This window comes from Epinephelus fuscoguttatus, linkage group LG18 (assembly GCF_011397635.1).
Source record: "Epinephelus fuscoguttatus linkage group LG18, E.fuscoguttatus.final_Chr_v1".
NCBI classification, from domain to species: domain Eukaryota; kingdom Metazoa; phylum Chordata; class Actinopteri; order Perciformes; family Serranidae; genus Epinephelus; species Epinephelus fuscoguttatus.
This window is the reverse complement of record NC_064769.1, coordinates 2,712,692-2,739,915: the sequence shown is the minus strand read 5'-3', so window position 1 is coordinate 2,739,915 and position 27,224 is coordinate 2,712,692. Positions and strand designations below refer to the sequence as shown.

The 27,224-nt window shown below is 45.6% G+C and overlaps 1 protein-coding gene across 1 annotated transcript in view; it reads left to right on the top strand.

Moving 5' to 3' along the window:
- The first annotated feature begins 5,784 nt into the window (after positions 1-5,784).
- nr5a1b (nuclear receptor subfamily 5, group A, member 1b) overlaps positions 5,785-27,224 on the top strand; it is a 34,427-nt gene continuing 12,987 nt past the window's right edge. The window contains exons 1-4 of the mRNA XM_049604970.1: positions 5,785-5,901; positions 10,391-10,558; positions 10,661-10,906; positions 14,428-14,547. Coding sequence (XP_049460927.1) covers positions 5,785-5,901; positions 10,391-10,558; positions 10,661-10,906; positions 14,428-14,547 — 651 coding nt within the window. The remainder of the gene's footprint in view (positions 5,902-10,390; positions 10,559-10,660; positions 10,907-14,427; positions 14,548-27,224) is intronic.

Below are 27,224 nucleotides of genomic sequence, written 5' to 3'. Positions count from 1 at the left end.
CCATCATTAAGTTTGTGGATGACACGACCAAGGTGGGGCTCATCTCAGGAGGAGATGAGACTGCATACAGGGAGGAGGTCCAGCAGTTGTCAGTATGGTGTGCAGAAAACAACCTGATCCTTAACACCTCAGAGACCAAAGAGTTGATTGTGGATTTCAGGAGAAATAAACTGGACATTCATCCAATCTGCATAAACGGAGACAGCGTGGAGAGGGTCTCAGACTTCAGGTTCCTGGACACCCACATCGTGGAGAACCTGACCTGGACTGCAAACACTACTACACTTCTGAAAAAGGCTCAACAGGATCCTGAGGATCCTCAGGAAAAACATCTTGACAGAGAGACTGTTGGTGTCATTGTATACTGGTGTCAGTGTATACTGTCTGGCACTGTGGGAAACGGCTGCCTCTCCAGTAGATCTCCAGATTTAGCTTTTTTTTTAGCTCTTTTTTCCTATCTTTTCTACCTTTCTGCTCTTCTCATGAAGAGTGTGTTTTATACATATCCCATGGATATTTTTAACTTTCCAACGCTACCAGGAGCCAGTTTTCTCACTTATTCAAGAGAGGAACTACTGGCGACACCCCATCCCGGCAGAGTTGAGGAGGAGACCCAGGGGCTGCAAGGCCGGGGCTAAGCTAAAGGCTAGGCTAGCGGACAATCGGAGGCACTACAAACCATCGATTCCCTCCGTGATCATGGGGAATGTGAACTCCCTGCCGAACAAGATCGACAAGCTGTCCACACTGAACAACCAGCGGATTTACCGTGAGAGCAGCTTGTTCATCTTTACAGAGACGTGGTTAACCCACCTCGTACCGGACACTAACGTGGACCTGCTGGGATTCACTGCTGTGAGAGCCGACAGAGACACTAAAGTGTGCGGGAAAAGCAAAGGTGGGGGACTCATCATGTACGTTAACAACCGCTGGTGTAACCCAGGACATATCTCCGTAAAGACGGTATTGTGTTGCCGGGACCTCAAGCTACTAGCCGTTAGCCTGCGGCCATATTATCTGCTGTGGGAGTTTAGTCACGTGATCACCATCTGTGTTTACATCCCTCCGAGAGCGGACGCAGCCACTGCACGTGAAAAGATTCACACCGTGACAGCAAGGCTGCAGACACAGCACCCTGAGGCATTTATGATCATTTCTGGGGATTTTATTCATGCAACTTTGGACTCTACTTTGGCTGCTTTCCACCAGGTTGTAGACTGTCCAACAAGAAACAACAGGACAATCGACTTGCTGTATGTTAATGTGAGGGAAGCATACAGAGTCACACCCCGCCCCCCGCTGGGGAAGTCTGACCACAACCTGGTCCACCTACAGCCACGGTACACCCCCCTGGTCCAAAGGAAGCTGGTAACCACTCACTCCATCAGGAGGTGGTCCCCTGAGATGGAAGGTGCCCTGAGAGACTGCTACAACACCACGGTCTGGGATGAGTTGATCAACCCTCACGGTGAGGACATAAAGGGGCTGACACACTGTCTGACGGATTACCTTAACTTCTGTGCAGACGTGGTCTCCCCTACCAAGACTGTCTGCTGCTACCCTAATAACAAACCATGGGAAGTCAAAGCTGTCCTCAACAGGAAGAAGGCTTCCTTCTGGAGCAGAGACAAGGAGGCGATGAAGGCAGCACAGCAGGAGGTGAAACACTACGTGAGGGAAGCAAAGGACAGCTACAGGAGAAAGGTGGAGCAGAAGCTGAAAGAAAACAACATGAGGGAGGTCTGGGAAGGTGTGTCCATCACAAACCATAACGCAAAGACCAGAGTCATAGGGGGGACAATGGAGAAGGCGAACGAACTTAACAACTTCTTCAACCGGTTCAACCAGCCCATGCCCCCCCCCACCCTCTCCCTCACTGCAGCCATCTCTCCTTCTTCCCTCAGCACACCTCTCCCCAGACATCACAGCAGCAGCCCCCTCCTCCTCCTCCTCCCCCACCACCTCAACACAACCTCCTCTATACATCACTGTGGACCAGGTCAGAGGACAGCTGAGGAAGCTTCACCCCAGGAAAGCAGCAGGCCCGGACAAGGTGTGTCCCCGACTACTGAAGACCTGCGCTGCTGAACTAGGAGAACCGCTACAATGCATCTTCAATCTTAGCCTGCAGCTAGGGAGAGTGCCCACCCTGGATGACATCCTGCATCGTTCCAGTTCCTAAGAAGAACCGGCCCAGTGAGCTGAATGACTTCCGATCAGTGGCATTCACTTCACACCTGATGAAGACGTTGGAGCGGCTCTTCCTCAGCCTCCTCAGACCCCAGGTGCAACACGCCCAGGACTGTCTGCAGTTTGCATACTGGGCAGGTGTTGGTGTTGGTGTGGAGGATGCCATCCTCTACCTGCTACTCGCACCCGGATAAGGGAAGCGGCATGGTGAGGATCCTCTTCCTGGACTTCTCAAGCGCCTTTAACACCATCCAGCCCCTTGTGCATCAGGATAAACTGAACAGGATGCGAGTGGACCCCTACCTGGTCACTTGGATCTTCAGCTACCTCACCGACAGGCCGCAGTACGTCAGGCTGAAGGACACCACACCTGACACTGTGATCAGCAGCACCGGAGCACCCCAGGGTACGGTGCTGGCCCCTCTTCTCTTCACCCTGTACACCTCGGACTTCTGCTACAACTCTGAGCTGTGTCACATCCAGAGGTTTGCCAATGACACAGCCATCATTGGATGCATCAGGGACAACAGAGAGGAGGAGTACAGGAGCCTAGTGAGGGACTTTGCTGTCTGGGCCCAGTATTTCAAAGTGATCTGATAGGATTATCCTGGCCGGTGTCGGACTGGGAGTCTCATCCTACTCTCCAATGTGCTATGTGTGAGCTCAGTCCTGCATGTTCTTTAATGAAGCAATAGGAGAAGATATTTGGTCTCAGTTAATGTAGTTTATTAAGCAGTAAAGGAATAAAAATACAGAACTCTGGGTCTCAACTTCACGTCCCTGACGAACAACAAAGGTGTGTCAGTTCACGAAGTCTGACCTCCTGTCCTTTCCCTGACCCAGTATATTTGAGCGTAACAGAGTGTCATTGTGCACGCAAGGCGTTGTCCTCTTCTCATTGGCAGTTCCACTTCCTCCTTCACCACACCACGCCCCTGCCTCGTGTTAATCTGACTCCTTCCCGCTGGTGGTGGGGGCGTGGTTCCTGTTTTGAAAGACAAGAGAACAACACAACTCCCTACACGTGCTGTACCTTACTATCTGTACATCACTTTCTATTCTTTTTACCATATATGAAACTAATTATCTAAGCATTGCGATATGTGCTCCTCAGACTTCATGTCTCTTCCTCTCCTGTACTTCTCCACTTCTGCAAAGCAAACACATTCAGATCAGCTGAAATCATCTCAGTATTCTCATTGTTCACATATCTAAAACTTATATAGTGAAACACAACTGATAGTAAAACACATAAAATCATTCTATTCCCAACAGTCCCCCTTTTGGCCTCATAGGACTGAGGCCACTTTTTTTTTTTTTCAGTCCCAATGTCTCCAGGTCCCCCTTTTTAGGTCTTGTGATTACTGCACTTTTTGTTTCTTTTGAAACAAAAAGTTATAACTCCCCCTTTTGGTCTCATACACATGAGACCACTCATTTCTTTATTTTGTATTGCAAAAAGGTAAATATAAACGTGTAAAATATAAAAGTAAATATGGAGTGTAAAGAATCTTTCTTGTATTCTGGTTTTATATTACTCAGACGTACTCTGGGCAAAGTGTTGCTTCAGAGGAGCTTCTAACCTTCACATTGATCACAGGATATCTTTACCGCACTTATGCTGAACTAAGAGTAAATGTAGGTGTGAGTGAGTTGGGTTTTTTTTTTAGTCTTTATTGTCTCTTATGTCTTCCAGTGTTCGGGCAGGTGTCTCTGCCACTGCACACTGACTCCAGTGATACCATGTGTCACCTTTTCCCTGTAGTTTGACGGGGTGGGACGTCCGTTCCATGACTTTGTAGGGGCCAGTCCACCTATGCTCCGACCACTTTCTTTTAATCACCTTGAGCAGGACCCACTCTGATGTTGGGTGCCCCTCTCCTTCTGCTCCCTCCTGAGCTGTGGTCACCTGTTTGGAGAAAACTGACACCAATGCTGTTAGTTGGTCATAATACAGTTTATATTGTAGAGGACTTTCTTCCTCTTCTGTAGTTTGAATCCCAGCTCCCGGTCCTGGGAACTGTTGCCCTGTTTTCAGCTCATATGGAGTAAAACCTGTCAGTGAGTTAACAGAGCTCCTGATGGATAATAGAGCTAGGGGTAGCGCATCCACCCAAGTCATTTTAGTCTGGGCACAAATCTTGCCTATTTTTCCCTTAATAGACTGATTCATTCTTTCCACTCTGCCCTGTGACTGAGGATGATAGACTGTACCAAATGTATGTTTTAGTCCCAATGCTCTCTCTACTTCTTGTAGATCTCTGTTTTGGAATGGGTTCCGTTGTCGGATCTGATTCTTTTGGGAAACCCATGTGGGAATGTATTGATTGATCAGAAATTTGATTACTGTCTTTGCATCCTCTGATTTGGCAGGTATGGCTTCTGGCCAACCAGTGTATGCATCCACTGCCACCAGAAGACACCTGTATCCTCCCACTCTCTCTAGCATGTCTGTATAGTCATTAATGACCTCTTGACCTGGGAGTTTGGGGAGTGGAAATCTCCTGATGTGGTTTCACCGTGGGTCTAACATTGTATTCTGTACATATTTTACATTCTCTGATGTGATTCTCATTCATGGCTGGCAGAAAAGGGTGCCACCAATGAGTGAGACCTCGCACCATTTGCATCGTTCCACAATGAGTCACACCATGAGCTTCTGGACTGATCTCCTCAGCCCTGGGGGCAGTGCAGGTCTCCCGTCTGGGGACCTCCACATACCCTCTGTCTTTACTGCTCCTCTTTCTCTCCAGACTGTGAGCTCCTCTGGAGAGGCTTTCTGCTGTTCTGCTATTAACATATTTACATCACAGGGCGGCAGGAGGTTATGCACTGTTCTCTCTGTTTGTAGCATTACATACTGCTGACTGTATCCTGCCTTTCCTTTGGCTGCCACATCTGCGTCATTCTCTCTGGAGACAACTGTCCCTGTTTTGTCATGACCCTTGCACTTAATCACTGCTACCTGTGCCGGCTTCATCAGAGCCTCCCGTAGTCTCCTCATGTCCTTCTCATGCTTACTGGGGGTCTTTGCTGCTGTTAAAAAGCCAGATCTGATCCACTGTGTCATTTCCACATGGATCGCTCCTACGACATAGGCAGAGTCTGTGTAGATGTTCACTTTTTCCCTTCTGACCATTCTAATGCTGCAATCATTGCTTGGAATTCAGTCAATTGAGATGATTCTTTTCCTGTCACACTTTCTGTAATCACTTCCTCAAACCCTGTCTCTGTCTGTCTGTCTTACCACTGCATATGCTGCTTTGAGTTCCTCCGTTGGATGTCTAAAACAACATCCATCTGTGAATAATGTTTTTTTTACACATAGGGCCTAAGTCTTTAGCTTGATGTTTTGCATGCACTGCCAAGGATATGTGAGGGGAGGCTTCCTCCGCCGCCTCATACCACTGCAATTGCTCTGAGGTCAGTTCAACAGCTGCAGCCACTCCTCATTTCCCACCAGTATGCAGGTGGATGTTATCTCCATTTTCCCTTCTATCTCATTATAAAATGCCTGTTGATACAGCTCGTCGCCATTCCTGTCATAATAAAGAGTTACATGGAGGGGATCGGGAGGAGGCGTGTAGGGATTTAATGACTGAACCCAGGGACGCCAAGACTGATAGAGAGTGCCAATGCCAGGCGTCTCCATGGTTTCTGGCTGAGAAGGCCCCAGTAGATATCAGCCCAATGTCCTTCAGCCGTGGGGAGGTATCCGCTGATAACAACATTTGAGGAGGAATGCACAGTTGTTAACAAGCAGTTCACAGTGTAGCCATTTGGGAAGGTCACTATCAGCCCATCCGGTGCAGAGTGAAGCTCCACACTTCAGCAGCACATCTCTCCCCAATAGATTCACAGGGCATGACAAAGGAGAAACACATCTGTGTGAAAATGTCTGTTCAGCCTGGAGTATGGTGGTAGTGAGTGGTTTGGTGAGCGGCAGATTTTGTGGTTGTCTCGAGAACCCAGTTAGTTCAACTGCTGAGGATGATATTTGGTGTTTAGACACAGGGAGATTCAAGGTGGCTCCACAAATAAAACACCCTCTACCGCCCTGACCCCCTCTTGGGCCGCCACGATCCTCCTGTACCTCCTCTCGAGCCACTCCAATGTGGAGGGCGAGGATCAACCCACTCTGGGGTCGGAAATAGATCTGGAGTGTGTATGGGGGAGGGCGGACGCTGCTGAACCGTCTGATTGGTTGATTTTTTCTCTGCTTTTTTGCATCGTTGGTTTTACAACATGTATCTTCCAATTGGAGTTTCAACAGCTGAACCTCTGCTGACTCTGTACTGTCCTTCTCTGCCTTTCTCTGATGGCATTGTATATGACTTCATTAATCCTATAAGCTTCACTGCTCTCTCCTCGTATTCTTCCCCTGAGTCTGTGTCTGACCATATCTGATCTCCCTCATCGTCTGCTTCCTGTGTCAGTCTCTCTACATGTGCTAACCCCTGTCTTATTTCCCTAGTTACTTCCTGTTTAGCTTTCTCATACTCCTCCTCATCCACCACATCTGCATTGATCACTCCTCCTTAATCACCAGCAAATGCATTTGCCTGTTGCTCCCAAGTATGGTGGTGGAGATGGGGCTGGGGTGTCTGAGGTAGCTCGGGATACAATCTATTATGGGTGGGCTCTGGTGGTGTCGCAGGAACTGGCGCAGGAGTTGGTGGAGTTGTTTGTCTCTTTTTTTTGGTTTTTTGTGAGTCTTATCAGTGTGTTTCCAATAAGCCATGGCAGTAACTGCCATCTGATGGAGCAAGGCGCGTTTACGTTCCTTCTCCTCCTTCTGGTTTTTCCATTGTCTTTTTATGAGTTTTGGTTTATTCTCCTTTTTTTGTATGTTCTTCCAAATCATCTCTCGCCTTTACCTCTGCAGCCAGCAATTTCTTTGTAACATTTACTGCCTCCTCATCGCCAGGAAGCTCATTTTGGGCCTGTAATGCCTTCCATAAATCATCAAACTCCTTTCCTACAGCCTGTCTCTGCTTATCTATTACTCCTGACAATAACTGTTTCCTAATCTCCCCGCACTGTGTTTTTCTGGGATGGGAGGACACCCACTCTGCTCATGATAGTCCCTGTCAAATTCACCGTCCATGATGTCTCTCTGTCCCTCCTCTGTCCTTACTTATTTTACTCAGAGGGTACTACTCGTCACGATGTTACAAAGCTTCACACAATTACAACAATACACACAATACTCAGCGCCACGTGACTGCTCTGCAGCGCAGTCCGCGGACTTATTTTCCTTTCGACCATTGTGATTTCGCTGCTTAAGTTCCACCAAATGCAGGCCGACACACCCAAGCTTCTACACCACTCTCCTAGGAGGGTGCGGGGTGCCTATGGCTCGGCGGCAAATGGCTTCTATCTTAAGGCGAAATTACACAACTTCCTCTTTTCTTCCCCACAGAACGCGACCACCGCTCAGGCACGAAAAGAGTTGGAATTCGAGTCACCTCTAATAGACTCTACACAACTCTTCCGCCCCGTAAAAATAGCTGGTTGTCGGTAAGCCACCCACAAAACAATAACCCCTTAAAAGACTTATTTATTTACACTCCCAATATCAGGGTGGTTCTGCGGACCACTGAATAGATGTCTCAACATGAGCGATAGTATTCAGTGTTAGGGATCACATGGAAAACGCTCCCCTGCCCGCAGAACTCTGTAACCTCTTTTTGTGTTGTAACAATCTACACAAAGGTCTTTCAACCTCAGACAACCCGTGTCTTCAGACTATATTCTCAGCTGTCCAAGGGCAACCTTATGGGTTTCCCCCCGAGCTTATCAACCTCAGGACACTCGTCTTTTTCTTTTTTAGAGACTAGATGGAAAACCTAGTCTCAGGGCTTTTCACCCGACTATGTTTCATATTTAGGAGTCAAATTTATGATTTGCTCCAGGGCCTTACACCCGACTATGTTTCATATTTAGGAGTCAAATTTATGATTTGCTCCAGGGCCTTTCACCCTGTCCTGTCGAGGTGTTGACTATGTTTCGTATTTAGGAGTCAAATTTATGATTTGCTCCAGGGCCTTTCACCCTGCCCCAGGGCATTCCACTTTGTTTGGTTTTAATTTTATTCCTTTACGTTTTAGACTAGAGACTGTAGTAAAATGACAACACAATCTTTTAGCATTTCCAATTGCAGAACCCGATAAAACAGGCGTCTGCTTACCTTTTTCTCAGGCCGGCCAAGTGTTGTCACGATACTGTCGTCCTCCACTGAATAATCTTTATTCCATCACTTCTCCGTCTTCATCACGTCGGGGTCACCAAATTGTCGGACTGGGAGTCTCATCCTACTCTCCAATGTGCTATGTGTGAGCTCAGTCCTGCATGTTCTTTAATGAAGCAATAGGAGAAGATATTTGGTCTCAGTTAATGTAGTTTATTAAGCAGTAAAGGAATAAAATTACAGAACTCTGGGTCTCAACTTCACGTCCCTGACGAACAACAAAGGTGTGTCAGTTCACGAAGTCTGACCTCTTGTCCTTTCCCTGACCCAGTATATTTGAGCGTAACAGAGTGTCATTGTGCACGCAAGGCGTTGTCCTCTTCTCATTGGCAGTTCCACTTCCTCCTTCACCACACCACGCCCCTGCCTCGTGTTAATCTGACTCCTTCCCGCTGGCGGTGGGGGCGTGGTTCCTGTTTTGAAAGACAAGAGAACAACACAACTCCCTACACGTGCTGTACCTTACTATCTGTATATCACTTTCTATTCTTTTTACCATATATGAAACTAATTATCTAAGCATTGCGATATGTGCTCCTCAGACTTCATGTCTCTTCCTCTCCTGTACTTCTCCACTTCTGCAAAGCAAACACATTCAGATCAGCTGAAATCATCTCAGTATTCTCATTGTTCACATATCTAAAACTTATATAGTGAAACACAACTGATAGTAAAACACATAAAATCATTCTATTCCCAACACCGGATTGGATTAAATCCTGATCTGATCTGAAAACTGGGTATTTCAACACAGATCAAGAGGATCCTGATCCTGAGGATCAGGATTCAGTTCTGGTAATCCAATCCTCCCTTTAATCCAGATAAAGGCTGCATTTGGGTATTTCAAAAGTTAAGGCAGAGATCTGGATCAATGTGATACCAAATTTCAGGATTATTTGGATCCCACCTCAGAGGTGGATTTGACAAAGCCTCAGCTCCACTTCTCCTAGATATTGATACTCAAGATGTTCATTACACTTCATCTAAATTAGTGTTTTAGTTGTAAGTAATTTCAAGCATAGAAAAATATTGTTTGGCCATACTTCCTGAAACTGCTGTAAATAAGAGTAACAAATACAGACCTCTTTCTCAACGCCTAGTTTCACCTAACATTGTAACCTGTTTGTACCAAAACATCCAACATATGTTTGTGGTCAGACAAAGGCAAGGAAATGCAGTGCAAAGCAAATTTATTTGTATAGCAAATTTCTTTACATCGAGTGCAAGAAACAACACAGGGATTAACATAATAAGCACATGGCAATTCAAACAAAGTACTAAAAAAGCAATTAGAAATAAATGATGTGTGCACTTGCATTTTTCCAATGTTACATCACATGTTTGAGGGGGGAAATGTAATAGCTCAACTATGTCCTGAAAAAACATTACTGTAAGTCTCAATTTAAATCACATTTAAGCACAATGTATATTTTCATGCTTCTGATTTAATGAAGTCAATGGAGCCGCGTTAGCTACCGTTAGCATGACCTCGGCTCAATTAGAGATCGGTACGCCCACATTTTAAGTAGGTGACAATTCAAATAGCTGGCTCACACCAGATGGTGGGTGGCCTTTGTATGGCCTTAAAAACGCTACATATTAGACAACGGTATACTTACATTTTGATGCGAAAGCTGTGCTACCAACTGCTCCTTTTGTGAAGTACTCCGCCGTGGAGACAGAGCACAGCGGGTCGTAATCTGAAAGCCACGCCCCCAAAGGGGAAACATTTCAGATCCAGGGGCGGAGTCGTGAGATTTGGAAATCTGTATCCAGTCAGATTAGGATCAAAGTGATCCACCCTGCCAGTGTTTTGAAATACCCAGATAAAGTCAGCAGGATCACCTTGATCCCTGACTGAGAAAAGGAGGATTTCATTATCCGGATTATTCTGATCCGGATTACAAGTTTAGAAATACTGGGCCCTGGTGCCACACAAACCATCTACAGCTCAACACCTCAAAGACAAAGGAGCTGGTCATTGACTTCGGGAAGTCCAGACCAAGACCACAACCAGTTCTGATCGAGGGAGTTGAGGTGGAGGCTGTGGATTCCTACAGGTACCTCGGGCTGTGGCTGGACAGCAAACTGGACTGGACAACCCCACACCAACCACCTGTACAGGAAGGGACAGAGCAGGCTGTACTTCCTGAGGAGGCTGCGGTTGTTTAACATCTGCAGGAAACTCCTGCGGATGTTTTACCAGTCCGTGGTAACCAGCGTCCTCTTTTACACCGTGGTGTGCTGGGGGGCAGCACATCCAAGAAGGACACATCCAGGCTGGACAAACTGATCAGGCGGGCCGGCTCTGTGGTTGGCATGAAGCTGGACTCTCTGGTGACGGTGGCAGAGAAGAGAACACTGGACAAACTGCTGGACATTATGGATGATGCCAGTCACCCTCAGCACCCTCAGGTTCATCAGCAACCAGAGGAGCCTGTTCAGCCAAAGACTGCTCCTTCCCAAGTGCAGGATTAACAGACTGAAAAACTCCTTTGTCCCTCAGGCCATCAGACTGTACAACTCCTCACTTGGGGGGAAGAGGAGTAACAGGAAGACAGAGGACGGAAAGGAGCAGTAGCCAGTAGCCAGTAGCCAGTAGCGAGCAGTAACCAGAAGCCAGTAGCCACAACAATAAGGAATATAATAAGGAATTATTTATTTATTTTCTGTATATCTTTGTCGTTTGCTTTCTTTCATCACTTCCGTTTCTCTTCTTGTGCACTGATTCGCTAAGCTGAACAGCCAATCAGAGTGATCGCTCTCACCTGAACAGCCAGTCAGAGTGATCTCTTTCACCGACTATTTCTGCCGCCGATTCAACATGCCCAATCGGCCAAAAAGCCGCCGACACGGAAGTGCTGATGGTGCGGGACACACCACAAAAACTAGGCCGACAGGCTCTCACCGACGGCCCAACAGCCGACAGTCGGCTTGGTGTGTCAGGGCCTTTAGAGCAATCCTGATTAAAGTCAGTAGACATATCCAAAAGTCCATTAAAGGGCAAATGGTGGGACTTTGAGTATGCTGTTATTAAAATCATGTATACATTTAACGGTGGGACAAGTGTGTGATTTGTCTCACTTCTTTAGACAGAGGTAAACAAGCTGAAGTGACTTCATGTGACTTTGTTGGGCTTCAGTTTTGGGCTATTGAGCTGCATCCTGGTATTGGCTGAAAAAGGGCTTGAACCTGTAATTATGTGACTGTATTTGTGGCTATATTTATGGTTCAAGCACCAAAGGGGCAGAACCCCATTGAGTTCATGCAGGTTTTGTCATAGTGTGCACTTCTGACCTGCCATACATGTCATGATCTTAACTCACCCAATAAATTTCCACCCATCCCCGCCTCTCAACCACTCCCACCTGCTTGCCTATTACCTGTTCACATATCTACCGCTTCTGCTGGTCCACCAAACCCACCCAACTCAGCTCACCTGTGGCTCATTACTCCCTGCCACTATAAAGACTCCTGCTTCACACTCTTGTTGCCAGATTGTTCTTTGTCATATACATGCAAGACTTCCCAGCATGTGTTCACAGACTGCTTCCTCATTGCTTTCCTTGCCTGTCTCCTGCTCCCTGGTAAACCACTCAGCTTTCTGTCCTTGACCAAGAGCTCTGCTTCCACATCCCTGGTTTCTGTTCATCTGTTCCCCATGGCTGTGTGGAGAGACTACCAGTCAGCTCTACATTGTGAATTTATCTGTTCAGCTGCCTGTGATTTCCTGTGCATCATCCACATACTCCCATTTTGAAGCATCGAATTTGGCATTTGGGCCATTGCCATCTTTGTTGTTGGAGGCAGAAGTGATCATATGAATGAATGAATGAATTTTCATAATTGTGTCATGCAAGCAGTTATGCCGAGCCCACAGGGGCTTACAAGACACCACAGATTCAGAGCAAGCCAGGATCAGAGTCCAGCAAACATAAATTCAGACAGCATTAAAAGGAAAGAAAATGGAACAAAGCAGCAAAAGCATCATATATAATCAGATCATCAGTTTGAAAGATTAAGTTCGTGGATCACTCACAAAGGCATTTATCATGTAAAACTGAGAAAAGAAATCAAATCAATACTAATTAAACAAACTTTCTTGCCTTCCCTTCCAGGCTTTAACAACAAAAGTGGAAAATCTAAACACATCAGAATAACCAACCATTCTAGCTTTTGGTCATCTAAGTACCAGAGAATGTCAGGGTTTAGATGAGCCCTTTCACAGAATACAAGCTCTCTTAAGTAAACTGATAGTTTACACAATATAAAAGAAAACGGGACTCATTTTGGGCACTGTAAAACCATATTTGGGTAAGAGGCCCTGTGGAGGAGTAAGGGGTGGATCTGACTGAGACTGAGGATACCATAGGCAGACAGCCTGTCACTTAAAGCTGCCCAGCTCTCAATTATATGTAATGTTAAGCCTTAATAAAATGTAAACAGGTGAGTTATATAAAAATTCACCCCCTGTACAGGTGTCACGAACAGGGAAAATTAGCTATAGAAACCAAAAACTTTTTTTTTTTTTTTTTTTTGTACCAGGCTGTAAACATGTTTATTTCTGCTGTTAAGTTGGGCATTTTAACATGGGGATTGGCTGGCTTCTGGGGCCAGCCTCAACTGGACATTTGATAAACTGCAGATATGGGCACTTCTGTGTTGCCTTCATTTTTTCAGCCCTAGAGGTTCTGCTTGGTTGGACAATTGAGGCCACCATGGTGGATTCTTTGCTTATTTGCATCATGTGAAAATTAGTAATATGAATGGACTTTTCTGGATATTTATTGTCAACACCAAAGTCGATATGCAACCTTGTAGGACTGAGAAACACAATCCTACTGCCAATGAACAAAATCAGTCAAAAAATATGGCAGCCATTAATCATTCAGTTTCATTCACATCCAAATGTTGCAGACATTGTAATGCCGAAACGAGTGTGAGATTGGTCTCCCTCCTTTAGAAAAAATTAAACCAGCTGTAGTGACTTTGCTTGGCTTTGAGAAGCCTAAAACTTTGAGCTGCTTTTTGGCTGAAAAAGAACTTGAACCCAGGTTGACCATTATCAGTTATATACAGATTATTTCTTTTGTCAGTTATCTGCTATTTCTGCAATTACCCATGAGCTGGAATGAGCTAGAGTCAGGAAACGTGGCCCAATAAGTGACAATGATGTTCAAATCGACCACATTCACTCTATTAACACCAAATTTGGTACATACAACACACTGTAGTGGGCCTACAGGTTCTGATTTCACAACCCGTCTCAGCAAGGGCAAAACATATTAAAACCAAATGGGCAAAATATATTCATGAGGTCCTCCACTCTCCACTGATAAGCGTCACTGTCAGTGTCTATTTATCGGGGGGGCAGGGGGAGTCCAAGGTCCAGGGCCACAGGTTTCTTGCTTCCTCAGTCTGTTCACAAATCAACACACTTAGTGCAGTCGTCTTTGAGCCACACCATGGACAAGGCTGGTAAAACTTCAGCCCTCAGGAAGCCAACTCTGCCCTTTGTCAGCGGTGTTGCAGGTAGACCCTTGTGGAGGGAGCACAACCAGAATGAGACAGGAGTTTCACTAATTGAACAATTTTCACACAGACCTCACACGCACACCATACCTAGAAAGTAGGGCTGGGTGATATGGCCTAAAAAAAAATCGACAATTTTTTTCACAAAAAATCCGATTCACAATTTAAATCGATTTTTTCCCCCTCCTAGTTAAAAAATATATATTTGCGGCCTGGTAGCACATACCTGGGGTCCAAAGCTTTCAGCATGTGAATAAACCCCAGCTTTTCCACAGTAGCCTATCTGGGCACCAGATAGTCCAGAGAATGAATTGTTTGCCATGTGCAAAAATAATAGCATTCCCATGAGCCTCAGTGCTCAGATTAGATGAAAGGATCTCCCTTTAAATCACAGATATTTGACGCGCTGGATGAAACCAGTACTTGAATGGTTTCTACTTTCTTTCTGCTCCAAGTTGAATGACCAGGTGAAGTTGCTGCACAGCTGCTGGAGTGAACTGTTGCTCCTGGACATCATCTCCAGGCAGGTCCTGTGTGGCAAAGAGGGCAGTCTGCTCCCGTTCACTGGGCAGGAGGTAATTAATCTCTGCATTTCTCTATTTTGTCATCTTTATTTATCTTTGTTATAACAATTTTATAACAATATTTTACAAACTCAAAGGAGTTAACAAATAGCCACAAAGCATTTAATGTACTGTCTTTGCACCCATATTATACAATTATATTTCATCCATCCATCTATCCATCTTAAACTGCGGGGGCAGCAGGCTGAGCAACATATTCCAGTCGTCCTTCTTCCCAGCGATGCTTTCTCGCTCCTTTTGATGAAGTATATATAATCCCTCCAGCATGTTTTGGGACAGCCTCTGCAATATCATTCTTTCAGTCACTACCCAAAGCAGAGTAACTCTCTCCCAACCCTGAGGAGGCAATCAACCATTTTACGGCAGAGAAGTGTTGACTCTCATCCCGACTGCTTCACACTCAGCTAACTTTAGTGCATGCTGGAGGTCATGGTGTTATGAAGCCAACAGTGTCTTGTTACTCTTATCTATTGTGGAGTAATAGCTGGAGGCTTAACACAGGAACATATGACATACGCCTCAGGACAGTTCAGTGTGTTCTTTATTCTGCTGTCCCCTGTGTAACACAATACAACTCACACAAGGTTCCTACCTCGGCATGTCACCTCAGGGAAAAGCATGCACAAGCAACAGAGAGCAATTAGAAACTGTAGCTGTAAGCTAAGAGCACAGTCAGGAACAATATCAATACATGTAGCTTATTAACACTTATTAACATTTATGGTTTCTTCTAACTGATGCCATTTCTCTTAACTGTCAAATGTTTTCTTAAGTGAACAGAATACTTTCCTTATGTAAACGACAGCATACTTTTCAGCACTGGCTGATGTAAACAATTTAACTCCATTAAGCATAGGTGACTGAGTAAACATTAACATTTTTAGTGGATGTTTCTGTCAAAACAATAACACCTCAAAACAACAACAACACAGTCCTTTCAAAGAGATTTTTTTTTCCTTTCCGCAATCAACTGTTCTTCTCCTCTTCTCTACGAGAGATGGGGTAGACTACCCAAGCCTCCACCTGAGTGTGGGGATTAGTCTGTCCCATTGCTCACTCAGTTCCTAAGTCTATGAGCAATCAAAGTCTTTCAGGTACACCGGGGGCACCTTGATTCTGGAGGAGAAACGTCTCTCACACACTGGAGCCTGCTAACTGCTGTCATGCTGGACCTCAGGTGAGACAGGGGCACTCACTGCATCAGGGGTGGTCTCAGGCAAGTTGGAAGGTGTTTCAGGTGCCCCAGGGGTCTGTGAGAGATGGTATCTGTTTCAGCGCAGTTATGCCCCTGTGTCTCAAAGATGTAGGACCTTGGTGTATCTGCTGAAGACACAACTGTGCCTATCTCAAGCACATCTTTGATCCACACCTGACGTCCTGACTGCAGATGCAGCATGTCATGTACTCGGTGTCTGCGAATGTAGTTTTGTCGCTGCTTGGAGGCTTTTCAAAGGAATGTATGACAGGCACTTCAGGACGGTTCAGTGTGTTCTTTATTCTGCTCTCCCCTGTGCGACACAATACAACTCACACAAGGTTCCTACCTCGGCATGTCACCTCAGGGAAAAGCATGTACAAGCAACAGAGAGCAATTAGAAACTGTAGCTGTAAGCTAAGAGCACAGTCAGGAACAATATCAATACATGTAGCTTATTAACACTTATTAACATTCTTTCTTCTTCTTCTTCTTCATTTTCTTCTAACTGATGCCATTTTGTCACCTAATACCACAAACAGAACCACATCATCTGCCAAAAGCAGAGATGCAAGATGATGGAGACCAACGCCCACCGAAAAACATGTCTGACTTTGTGCTAAGTATGTGGACACAGCTCTGACTTTGGTTATACAAGGACCCCATGGTATAATTTTATTGTTCTTAAATTTACCCTGAACCATAAATGATAGCTTGGTAAATGGTAATGGTGGATGGACTGCACTTGTATGGTGCCTTTCTAGTCTTGCGACCACTCAAAGCATTTTTTACTCTATGAGTCACATTCACCCATTCACACACACATCCATACAAAGGTGGCTGAGGCTACCATACAAGGTGCCAGCCGCTGCTTATTTTAACACACTCACACACCAATGGAACAGTCATTAGGAGCAATTTGGGGTCCAGTATCTTGCCCAAAGACACTTCGACATGCGAACTTTAGGAGCCTGGGATTGGACCACCAATCTTCAGATTAGTTGACAACCCACTCTACCCTCTAAGCCACACTCTTCCATGTTGTTTGGAATAAGAGTGATCTAATCCTCCCATTTCCTTGGAAGGATGTCTCCCCTTATTCCTCAGGAAAAATATTTGATTTCCGTCTCTGCTGTGTCCGTTCATTGTTGACTAGGATCATTATTGGGTGCCCTGTCAGAATCATTCAGTCGTCATGGACATATTGCAAAAACAATGACATTTCAAGGTCTTATCATAAATGACCAAATATGTACACACTTATCAGTACAGTGATAAATCTCTTAAAATGGGTTTCCCTCATTTTATACCATTTTTCTTTGATTGGCTGTGGGTGATTTTGGCACGTCCCACATGCTGCTCTGCTAACTCTGCTCTGTGAGTGTAATAAGTTCTTAAATGACACAAAATTAAAATACTTTTTATACAGTCGTATCATCCTCAATAAGTTCTTTGATTAAAAACAAGCCATTTTGATCATTTTATTCTATTTTCAAAATGAACTTAAACATTTTTCACATGTCCCTGGGTAACTGCCTCTTTAAGAAAAAGGCTGATGTCATCAGTGACATAACCACCTCCATTTTTGTCTTTCTTTAGTGGAGGCTAAAAAGAGTGCTGCAGTGCATTACAGTAAATATCTACACTGATATTTCTTACTTTTTTTATCGTATTGTGTTTGTAGTTGGGTGTTGTGGAGTTTCACATGTCCAACCTGTTACAGTGAAATCTCAAATAATTTAAAAACTTTTCAGAAATTCAAATCATATTTGTGAAACAGTGCACAGCCACCTTCAATGATGAATCAAGGGGCATAGCACCAAAGCCCCCTCGCCCTTCTTCTCTTTGTCCACAACCTGATCTCACAGAAATACGTGAAATAACCACAACCTCTTAACACCGCATTCTGTGGTGGCAGCACGTAATGGGTTGAAATTACGTGCCGGTACCACGTAAACAATGCCAATGTAAAGTCAATTAGGATCCTTTTTCATGGTGGAGACACGGATTCCCTGATTCAATAACGTCACGTCAACCTCGTTTTCCTCAATGATATATTTAACATTCCTGTAAACACACAAAAACACAGAAGTGTCCTTGATAAATCAACAATATGACAGGTTAATGTCAAGGCCATAAAATAAAATAAATGTATTTTGCCAGCTTTTGATAGCGTAGGGCTTTAAGAGCATTGTGCTGTGGGCGGATGGGGCGCGTTCTACTACTGTTTTGTAGCTACTGTCTGCTATGTGTGGGCTTCATTCAGATTGCCGTCCGTCTGCCGTAACCGAATCCAAATGCCACTAATAAATGAATAAATAAGAAGAGAAAAATAAGGCTTAGCACAGAAGAACCAGAGAGGAAAAACCATCACATGGAGGGAGGCGGCCGCTGCCGCAATCTGGCCACCCTCCACTCCACCAGGTGAGAGCGGACCCCAAGCCAGCGCCACAGCGAAATACAGCGAAACCAAATACATCATTGGAAAGGTCTCAACCTGGAGAGTAACATATGTCAGTATGAAGATTCTGCATGGCTCCTGCTTTCAGCCATTTACCTTTGAACCTTGACCTCAGTGCATGTTTGAGGGCTTATAACTTAGCAACAAAAGACATGGGACCATCTGTTATAGAGAGCTCTTGACCTCAGCTATCATGTGAGTGTAGTCAACAACTGGGGGTGCTGTCAGATATGGGTAAAATGTGGATAAAATTAATTTTCACCCATTTAGAAATTAGATATTAAAATCTGATTACACAAGTGTGTTTACCATCCCCTTAAAGTCCACAGTGTACTCTCAATTCAATATTTACAACTTCCAAATCTAGGAAAAACGCTTATATTTTTTTAAAACTACAATTCCCTGGGAAGTTTGCAGTTTGATACATATCAGCAACATAGTTGTAGTTCTTCTGATTTGCAAAGTAGGGTTCTAAATAGGGTTGTAAAAAGATATCGTACTCGTACTCGTACTCGTCGTCCTCCGCTTATCCGGGTCCGGGTCGCGGGGGCAGCAGCCTCAGCAAGGAAACCCAGACAGTCCTCTCCCCAGCCACTTCCATCAGCTCTTCCGCGGGAACCCCGAGGCGTTCCCAGGCCAGCCGGGTGATGTAGTCCCTCCAGCGTGTCCTGGGGCAGCCCCGAGGTCTCCTCCCGGTTGGACATGCCCGAAACACCTCCCAAGGGAGGCGTCCGGAAGTCATCCTTACCAGATGCCCGAACCACCTCAACTGGCTCCTCTCGATGTGGAGGAGCAGCAGCTCTACTCCGAGTCCCTCCCGAATGTCTGAGCTCCTCACCCTATCCCTAAGGCTGAGCCCAGCCACCCTGCGGAGGAAACTCATTTCGGCCGCTTGTATTCGCGATCTCATTCTTTCGGTCACTACCCAGAGCTCGTGACCATAGGTGAGGGTTGGAACGAAGATCGACCGGTAAATCAAGAGCTTCGCTTTCTGGCTAAGCTCCCTTTTCACCACAACGGACTGGTTAAGCGCCCGCATCACTGCTGACGCAGCCCCAATCCACCTGTCAATCTCCCGCTCCATCCTACCCTCACTCGTGAACAAGATCCCGAGATACTTAAACTCCTCCACCTGAGGAAGGACCTCCCCCCTGACCTGGAGTGGGCAATCCACCCTTTTCCGGCTGAGGACCATGGCCTCGGACTTGGAGGTGCTGATTCTCATCCCAGCCGCTTCACACTCGGCTGCGAACCGCCCCAGTGAGAGCTGGAGGTCACTGTTCGATGGAGCTAGGAGGACCACGTCATCCGCAAAAAGCAGGGACGAGATTCTCCCATCACCGAACCCGACACCCTCCACCACTCGGCTGCGCCTAGAAATTCTGTCCATAAAAGTTATGAACCGAACCGGTGACAAAGGGCAGCCCTGGCGGAGTCCAACCCTCACCGGGAACAGGTCCGACTTACTGCCAGCCACGCGAACCAGACTCATGCTCCTTCGGTACAGGGACTGGATGGCCCTTAGCGAGGGGCCACCCACCCCATACTCCTGGAGCACCCCCACAGGATGCCCCTGGGGACACGGTCGTAAGCCTTCTCCAAATCCACAAAACACATGTGGACTGGTTGGGCGAACTCCCATGCCCTCCAGCACCCGGCGAGGGTAAAGAGCTGGTCCACGGTTCCCGTCCGGGACAAAAACCACATTGCTCCTCCTCGATCCGAGGTTCAACTATCGACGGACCCTCTTCTCCAGCACCCTGAGTAGACCTTACCGGGTAGGCTGAGGAGTGTGATCCCCTGTAGTTGGAACACACCCTCTGGTCCCCTTTCTTGAAAATGGGGACCACCCCGGTCTGCCACACCAGAGGCACTGCCCCGATGTCCACGCAATGCTGCAGAGCGTGTCAGCCAAGACAGCCCTACAACATCCAGAGCCTTGAGATATCCGGGACGAATCTCATCCACCCCCGGGGCTCCGCCGCCTCGGAGTTGTTTCACCACCTCGGCGACTTCTGCCCCAGAAATTGGACGACCCGCCCCCGAGACCCCTGTCTCTGTTTCCTCACTGAAATACGTGTTGGTGGGATTGAGGAGCTCCTCAAAGTATTCCTTCCACCGCCCGACAATGTCCTCGGTTGACATTAGCAGCTCCCCGCCCCCACTGTAAACAGTGTGAGCAAGTTGCCGCCTTCCCCCCCTGAGGCGCCGGACGGTTTGCCAGAACCTCTTTGGAGCCGATCGATAGTCTTCCTCCATGGCCTCACCAAACTCCTCCCACGCCCGAGTTTTTGCCTCCACGACTGCCGCCGCCACTGCCGCAGCCGCGGTACCGTCAGCTGCTTCCGGAGACCCACAGACCAACCATGCCCTGTAGGCCTCCTTCTTCAGCCTGACGGCTCCCCTCACCTCTGGTGTCCACTAGCGGGTTCGGGGATTACCGCCGCGACTGGCACCAGTGGCCTTGCGGCCACAGCTCACAACCGCCGCCTCAACAATGGCAAAGCGGAACAAGGCCCATTCGGACTCAATGTCCCCCTCCGCCCTCGGGACGCGGTCGAAGCTCTCCTGGAGGTGGGAGTTGAAGATCATCTGGACAGGTTCTTCCGCCAGGCGTTCCCAGCAGACCTTCACTGTTCGTTTGGGCCTGCCAGGTCTGCGCGGCGTCTTCCCCCACCATCTGATCCAACTCACCACCAGGTGGTGATCAGTTGACAGCTCTGCTCCTCTCTTCACCCGAGTGTCCAGAACATATGGCCGCAGGTCAAATGATACGACTACAAAGTCGATCATTGACCTGCGACCTAGGCTGTCCTGGTGCCACGTGCACCGGTGGACATCCTTATGTTTGAACATGGTGTTAGTTATGGCCAAACTGCGACCTGCACAGAAGTCCAATAACTGAACACCACTCGGGTTCAGATCGGGCAGGCCGTTCCTCCCAATCACGCCCCTCCAGGTCCCACTGTCATTGCCCACGTGAGCGTTGAAGTCCCCCAGCAGAACAATGGAGTCCCCGGTTGGGGTACTGTCCAGCACCCGTCCCAGGGACCCCAAAAGGGTGGGTACTCTGAACTGTTGTTCGGTGCATAAGCACAGACAACAGTCAGGACCCGTTCCCCGACCCGAAGGCGCAGGGAAGCAACCCTTTTGTCTACTGGGGTAAACCCCAACGTACAGGCAGAGAGTCTGGGGGCTATCAGAAAGCCCACCCCGGCCCTCCGCCTCTCACCCGGAGCAACTCCAGTGAAGGAGAGAGTCCAACCCCTCTCAAGGACTAGGGTTCCAGAGCCGGAACTATGTGTCGAGGTGAGGCCGACTATATCTAGCCGGTAGCGCTCAGCCTCTTCCACAAGCTCCGGCTCCTTCCCCGCCAGAGAGGTGACATTCCATGTCCCAAGAGCCAACTTCTGTAACCGAGGATCGGACCACCAAGGCCCCCGCCTTGGTCTGCTGCCCAATCCACATTGCACCGAACCCTTCTGGATCCCTCTACGGGTGGTGGGCCTGCAGGGGGACGAACCCATGTAGCTGGTTCGGGCTGGGCCCGGGTACACGTATCCTTGATCATGTAAAAAGATATATCTACCCAAGATATCTAATATCTAGTAAAGCCGAACTAGTGATGACACTGCACCTAGATGAACTATGTTAAGAAAAAGTAAAGATGTCGGCTAATTTTCGATATTTTAGCTAATACGCTAGAAACTGCGTTTTTAGGACGGTAGGTTGGTTTGCGGCTTGTAAAATAGAGTTGTAAAATAGGGTCGTAAAAAGATAGATCTACTGAATATATCTAATATCTAGTAAAGCCAAACTAGTAATGACACTGCACCTAGATGAATTACGTTAAGAAAAAAAGCAAAGATGCTGGCTAATTTCAGATATTTTAGATAGTATTCTAAAAACAGCGTTTTGGGGACGGTAGGTTTTTTGCGCCTTGTTGTAAAATAGAGTCATAGAAAGATACATCTACTGATTATATCAAATGTCTAGTAAAGCCGAACTAATAATGACACTGCACCTAAATGAAATATGTCAAGAAAAAGTAAGGATGATGGTTAATTTTAGATAATTTAGCTAGTACTGTAGAAATGGCGGAATATATTTACCGTTTTAATATCAAGAACACTTTCGTGTTTTTGTGTGTATACAGGACGTTGTTGAATCAGGGAATCCGTGTGGACACTACGACAATGGATCCTAATTGACTTTACATTGGCATTGTTTCCGTGGTACCGGCATGTAATTTCAACCCATTCCGTGCTGCCACCACGGAATGCGGTGTTAAGAGGTTGTGGTCATTTCACGTATTTCTGTGAGATCAGGTCGTTATCCATGTCTCTCTCATGTACACAGCACAGTGGTGCTCCAGCAGCAAAAGCAGTCACTTACTCGACACACCAGCTGCGTTTAGAGACGTATCCTAGTGCAGGGGTGGACTGAACCATTTTGCGCCTTCAAGGGGTGAGAGGAGCCTCAGAGCTTCCACTAGTTTAGTCTTTAAACTGATTATTCAGCTAATTTGAATTTAGTTTTGGCACTAAATACTTAAAAATAAAAAAACTGCAAACAATGCCAATTTTCCATTCCAGGCATTTCAGGCCCACTACCCCACCCCACACCCTCACTGGGGCCCTGGATAATCAGCCACACTTTTTCCCCAATATGACACTCCTGGATGAATCTCTTTGCTAACTGAAGGTCCACCATGTGTTCATTAAATTTAAACTTTAGCCAGCCACCCTGTCATTGTCCACTCTCAGCACAAGCCTTCATGACAGGGAGGACATCTGCATACTTTTGGCCACATTCTGATAATACTATACATATTGCAACAGTTATTACACACCTTATAACAGTAGATGCTACCCATAGGAGTGGCCGATGTAGAGTTTTGATGAAAAAACTATTCTGTGTAACTGAAACAACAGACTTGATAACGTGTTATATTGGTAATTGTCCTTTTTGTGCTGGTTTATAGTTTCAGCCATTTCTTGAGACCAGCTGTTGTATCCAATTGTTTATACGTTCGGTAGGAGTAACAATAAAAGTAAGTTTCAAAATACAGTCCATTATTGTTACATGGAGAAACAAACCAACTGATGAATTTAGTAGTCAAGAAAATCACAGATGCAATCATTCTGTTCATATAGTCATCCCAAGAAATCGACTGGCAGGCCAGTTCTGGCCCAGGGGCCGTTCATTTGACACCCCTGCTCTAAACATTTCTGATGCACAGACTGTTTTTGCTGATAAGCCACAAGACATTCACCATTAAATACTGTGGCCATAAAGAGTTCCAGGGATGATGCTTTTCTGTAGGACGATGCAGAAGTTAGCTTTGCAATGATTCCCTCATCAAAAAGCCTATGAGATTTTTCTGTTGAATTTTGGATTGCTGCAGAAAATTAGCTCTGGCAAACAAAAGATTATGAAACATATTTACATTCTTTGTTCCACAAGATTTTTTTTTTTTTTCACAAATGAACACCACTTCATGATTACTGAAGACTTAATGCAATCGACAGAAGTAAAAAGCTAGCATTATAAACAAACCACACCACAGTCACTTAAAGTCGCCACCACAACAAGGCTTTAAAGCCATGTTCAACTTATTTGCAACCACCATTTTTAAGACACATAAAAGCCCCACAGTTTACAACAGGGTATTTACTGGCATATTTTATGTCATAGAACAAACTGTGAATTTCTCTTCAGCTTGTGTAAATGAATTCACCCATTAGCAAAAACCTTTGTGTGATTCCTTTATTAACAAATGAGGGCCAAATAGTATTGTTTTAAGGTTTGACCAGGTATCTTTGTTATAGATTTTTAGAAAAAGAAAGTGCAATTATCACATATTTTACAGTGAAACAAAGATTTTTGCAGCAATTTAATTATTATCAAAAGACCTTTCCCATTCACTAAATTATATTATTGAGAAAGGAACTAAATATTTTTCTTGAAATGTACATTTTATGACCACTATGCAATGAAAATGTATTTACCCTACTTTGAATTCCTCCATTTCCAGGGTGGAAATATTTGCAGTGTGCTTGAACATTGTCTGCAGCAATGGCATATGGTAGTTAGGACAGGCCCCAGTGCATATTTTTAGGGACCTCGGCTGAAGGACGTTTATTATTCTTTATTCTTTATTCTTTCTTCCGCTGTCTCTTTGAATCCCAATTTGACCCCCTAAACATGCTCAAAAACTCACCAAAATTGGCGAAAAAATTTGATAAAATGAAAAAGTAGACCCCAAAAGTGCCAAAATGGGCTCTCTAGCGCCACCTAGACACACAATGTCATAGAAAGATCAAACCAAAACTGGCTTATTCGGCTCATCGAGACCTACAAATCAGGCATTGACACCCCTTACCTAAATCCAGCAGGAAGTGAGCTGTTTGCCCTTTCAATGTAAGATTTCCCCTCAAAAATGCTCTTTCTTCAAAAAATATCTCCTTAAACGTTTATCGTATTGGCTTCAAACACGCACACATTACAGGCCAACTCCTGCTAAATGGATCTTCTGTGTAACTTTTTCATTACTCGGTTTGGATTTTATGGGCTCTTACAGGTGACGTGTTACAATACACCCTGACAATTTTCACGGCACCTAGACACACTAAAATGGCCGCTGCGGCACGTAGGAATGTCATAGAATGACAAAACCAAAACTGGCTTGTTCGCCTCATCAAGACCTAGAAATCACGTGCTTACATCCTGACCTAAATCTAACAGGAAGTGAGCTATTTGCCCTTTCAAAGTAAGATGTCATTTTTCAAAAATTCTCTTTCTCAAAAAATATCTGCTCCTACACTCTTTATTGTATCGACTTCAAACATGCACACATGACTGGCCAAGTCCTGCTAAACAGATCCTCTGAACAACTTTGTCATTACTCGAACGGTTTGGATTTTATGCCTTCTTAAAGGTGACATGTCTCAAAACCTCTTGACAATCTTCGCACCACCTACACACACTAAAATGGCCGCTGCGGCCAGTAGGAATGTTGTAGAAAGATCACACCAAAACTGGCTTGTTCGATTCCTCATGACCTACAAACCGTGTACCGACACCCCTGACCTAAATACAACAGGAAATGAGCTAGTGCCTCTGAAAGTAACATGAGCAAATGTGGAGAAATTGTTAGCTGTGACCTAGACCTGATCCACCAGCGATCAAGATCAAATTTTTGACTCCATAAACATGAAAACCTATATGTCTGCATTCGGGACAAGTATATCTCTCTGCTGGTATGCTCAGATTGACGACTGGACCCACGGTTTGGGAATTAAAGGGAGGAGTTCGACACATTTTAAAACCATCTCAATCTGCCTTAAAATGGCCACTGCAACCCGTACGAATGTCATAGAAAGATCAAACCAAAACTGGCTTGTTCTTCTCTTTGAGACCTACAAATCACTCTCTGACACCCCTGACCTAAATCCAATAGGAAGTGAGCTATTGCCTCTGAAATTAACATGAGCAAATGTGGAGAAATTGTCAGCTGTGAGCCAGCCATCAGAAATCCGCATTTTTTAATCCACAAATATAAAAACTATATAGCTGCGTTCAGGACGAAGGTATCTCCCTGCTGGTATGCTCAGATTGACAATTAGACCCACGGTTTGGGAATTAAAGGCCTGCCTGCTCTCACACAGCTTGTCTCTCCCTCTGAGTGATGGACTCAGCAGGGGCGTAGCCATCATTTCAGAAGTGAGGGGGACACATTATTCAGAGGTCTATTGAGTGATTTATCATCCTCTCACATTCAATTGCACCTCTTCTTAGCAGCTAAAGAACCACATAACCACACACAGCCACAGTACAGCACCAGGGGACCGAGTTAGTTCTTTAGAATTATATCAAAATCTAAAGTTTTAGCAAGCTGTGAGCTAGAGTGGAGAGGGGTCTAAAATCATCTAAAACTTTTGTTTTTAACTGTCTACATGAGCTGGAGGCTGAAACGGTATGAGGCCGAGGTCCCGCCCAACGCTGCTTGCAGTTTTAATTATGATGGACCCTGGTGTAAGATTTTGCATCTAAACTGGCTACGACTTGACATTGGACAACATCAACATGCACATTATACAGCACAAATTAGTATGTGACAAAAATACCAAATAAAATGATAAAGTATTCATTCAGTTGAATATGTTTAGGGGTTCAAGCCTGAAGGGCTGAAAACCCTATTGTTTTTGTCATTATTAGGGACCTCGGCTGAAGGCATGCTGAACATTCTCAAAAACTCACCAAAATTGGCATGCATGTCAGGACTGGCGAAAAATTTGATAAAATGAAAAAATTAACCCCTAAAGTGCCAAAATGGCCTCTCTAGCGCCACCTAGCTACCTACACACACTAAAATGGCCGCTGTGGCCTGTAGGAATGTCGTAGAAAGATCAAACTAAAACTGGCCTGTTCGTCTCATCGAGACCTACAAATCACGTACTGACACCCCTGACCTAAACCCAATAGGAAGTGAGCTATTTGCCCTTTCAAAGTAAGATTTCACCTCAAAAATGCCCTTTTTCAAACTTTTTCAAAAAATACCTTCTCCTACGCCGTTTATCGTATGAGCTTCAAACATGCACACATTACAGGCCAACTCCTACTGAACAGATCTTCTGAAGCACTTTGTCATTACTTGAACGGTTTGGATTTTATGGGCTCTTAAAGGTGATGTGCCACAAAACCTCCTGAATGTCTTCGCACCACCTAGACACACTACAATGGCCCACCATTTATCATATCAGCTTCAAACTCGCACACATCACAGGCCAACTTCTGCTGAACAGATCTGTGTATAACTTTGTCATGACTCAAATGGTTTGGATTTTATGCCCTCTTAAGGGTGATGTGACACAAAACCTCCTGACAATCTTCACGCCACCTAGCCACACTAAAGTGGTCACTGCGGCCCGTAGGAATGTCGTAGAGAGATCAAACCAAAACTGGCTTGTTCGCCTCATCAAGACCTACAAATCACCTGCTGACACCCCT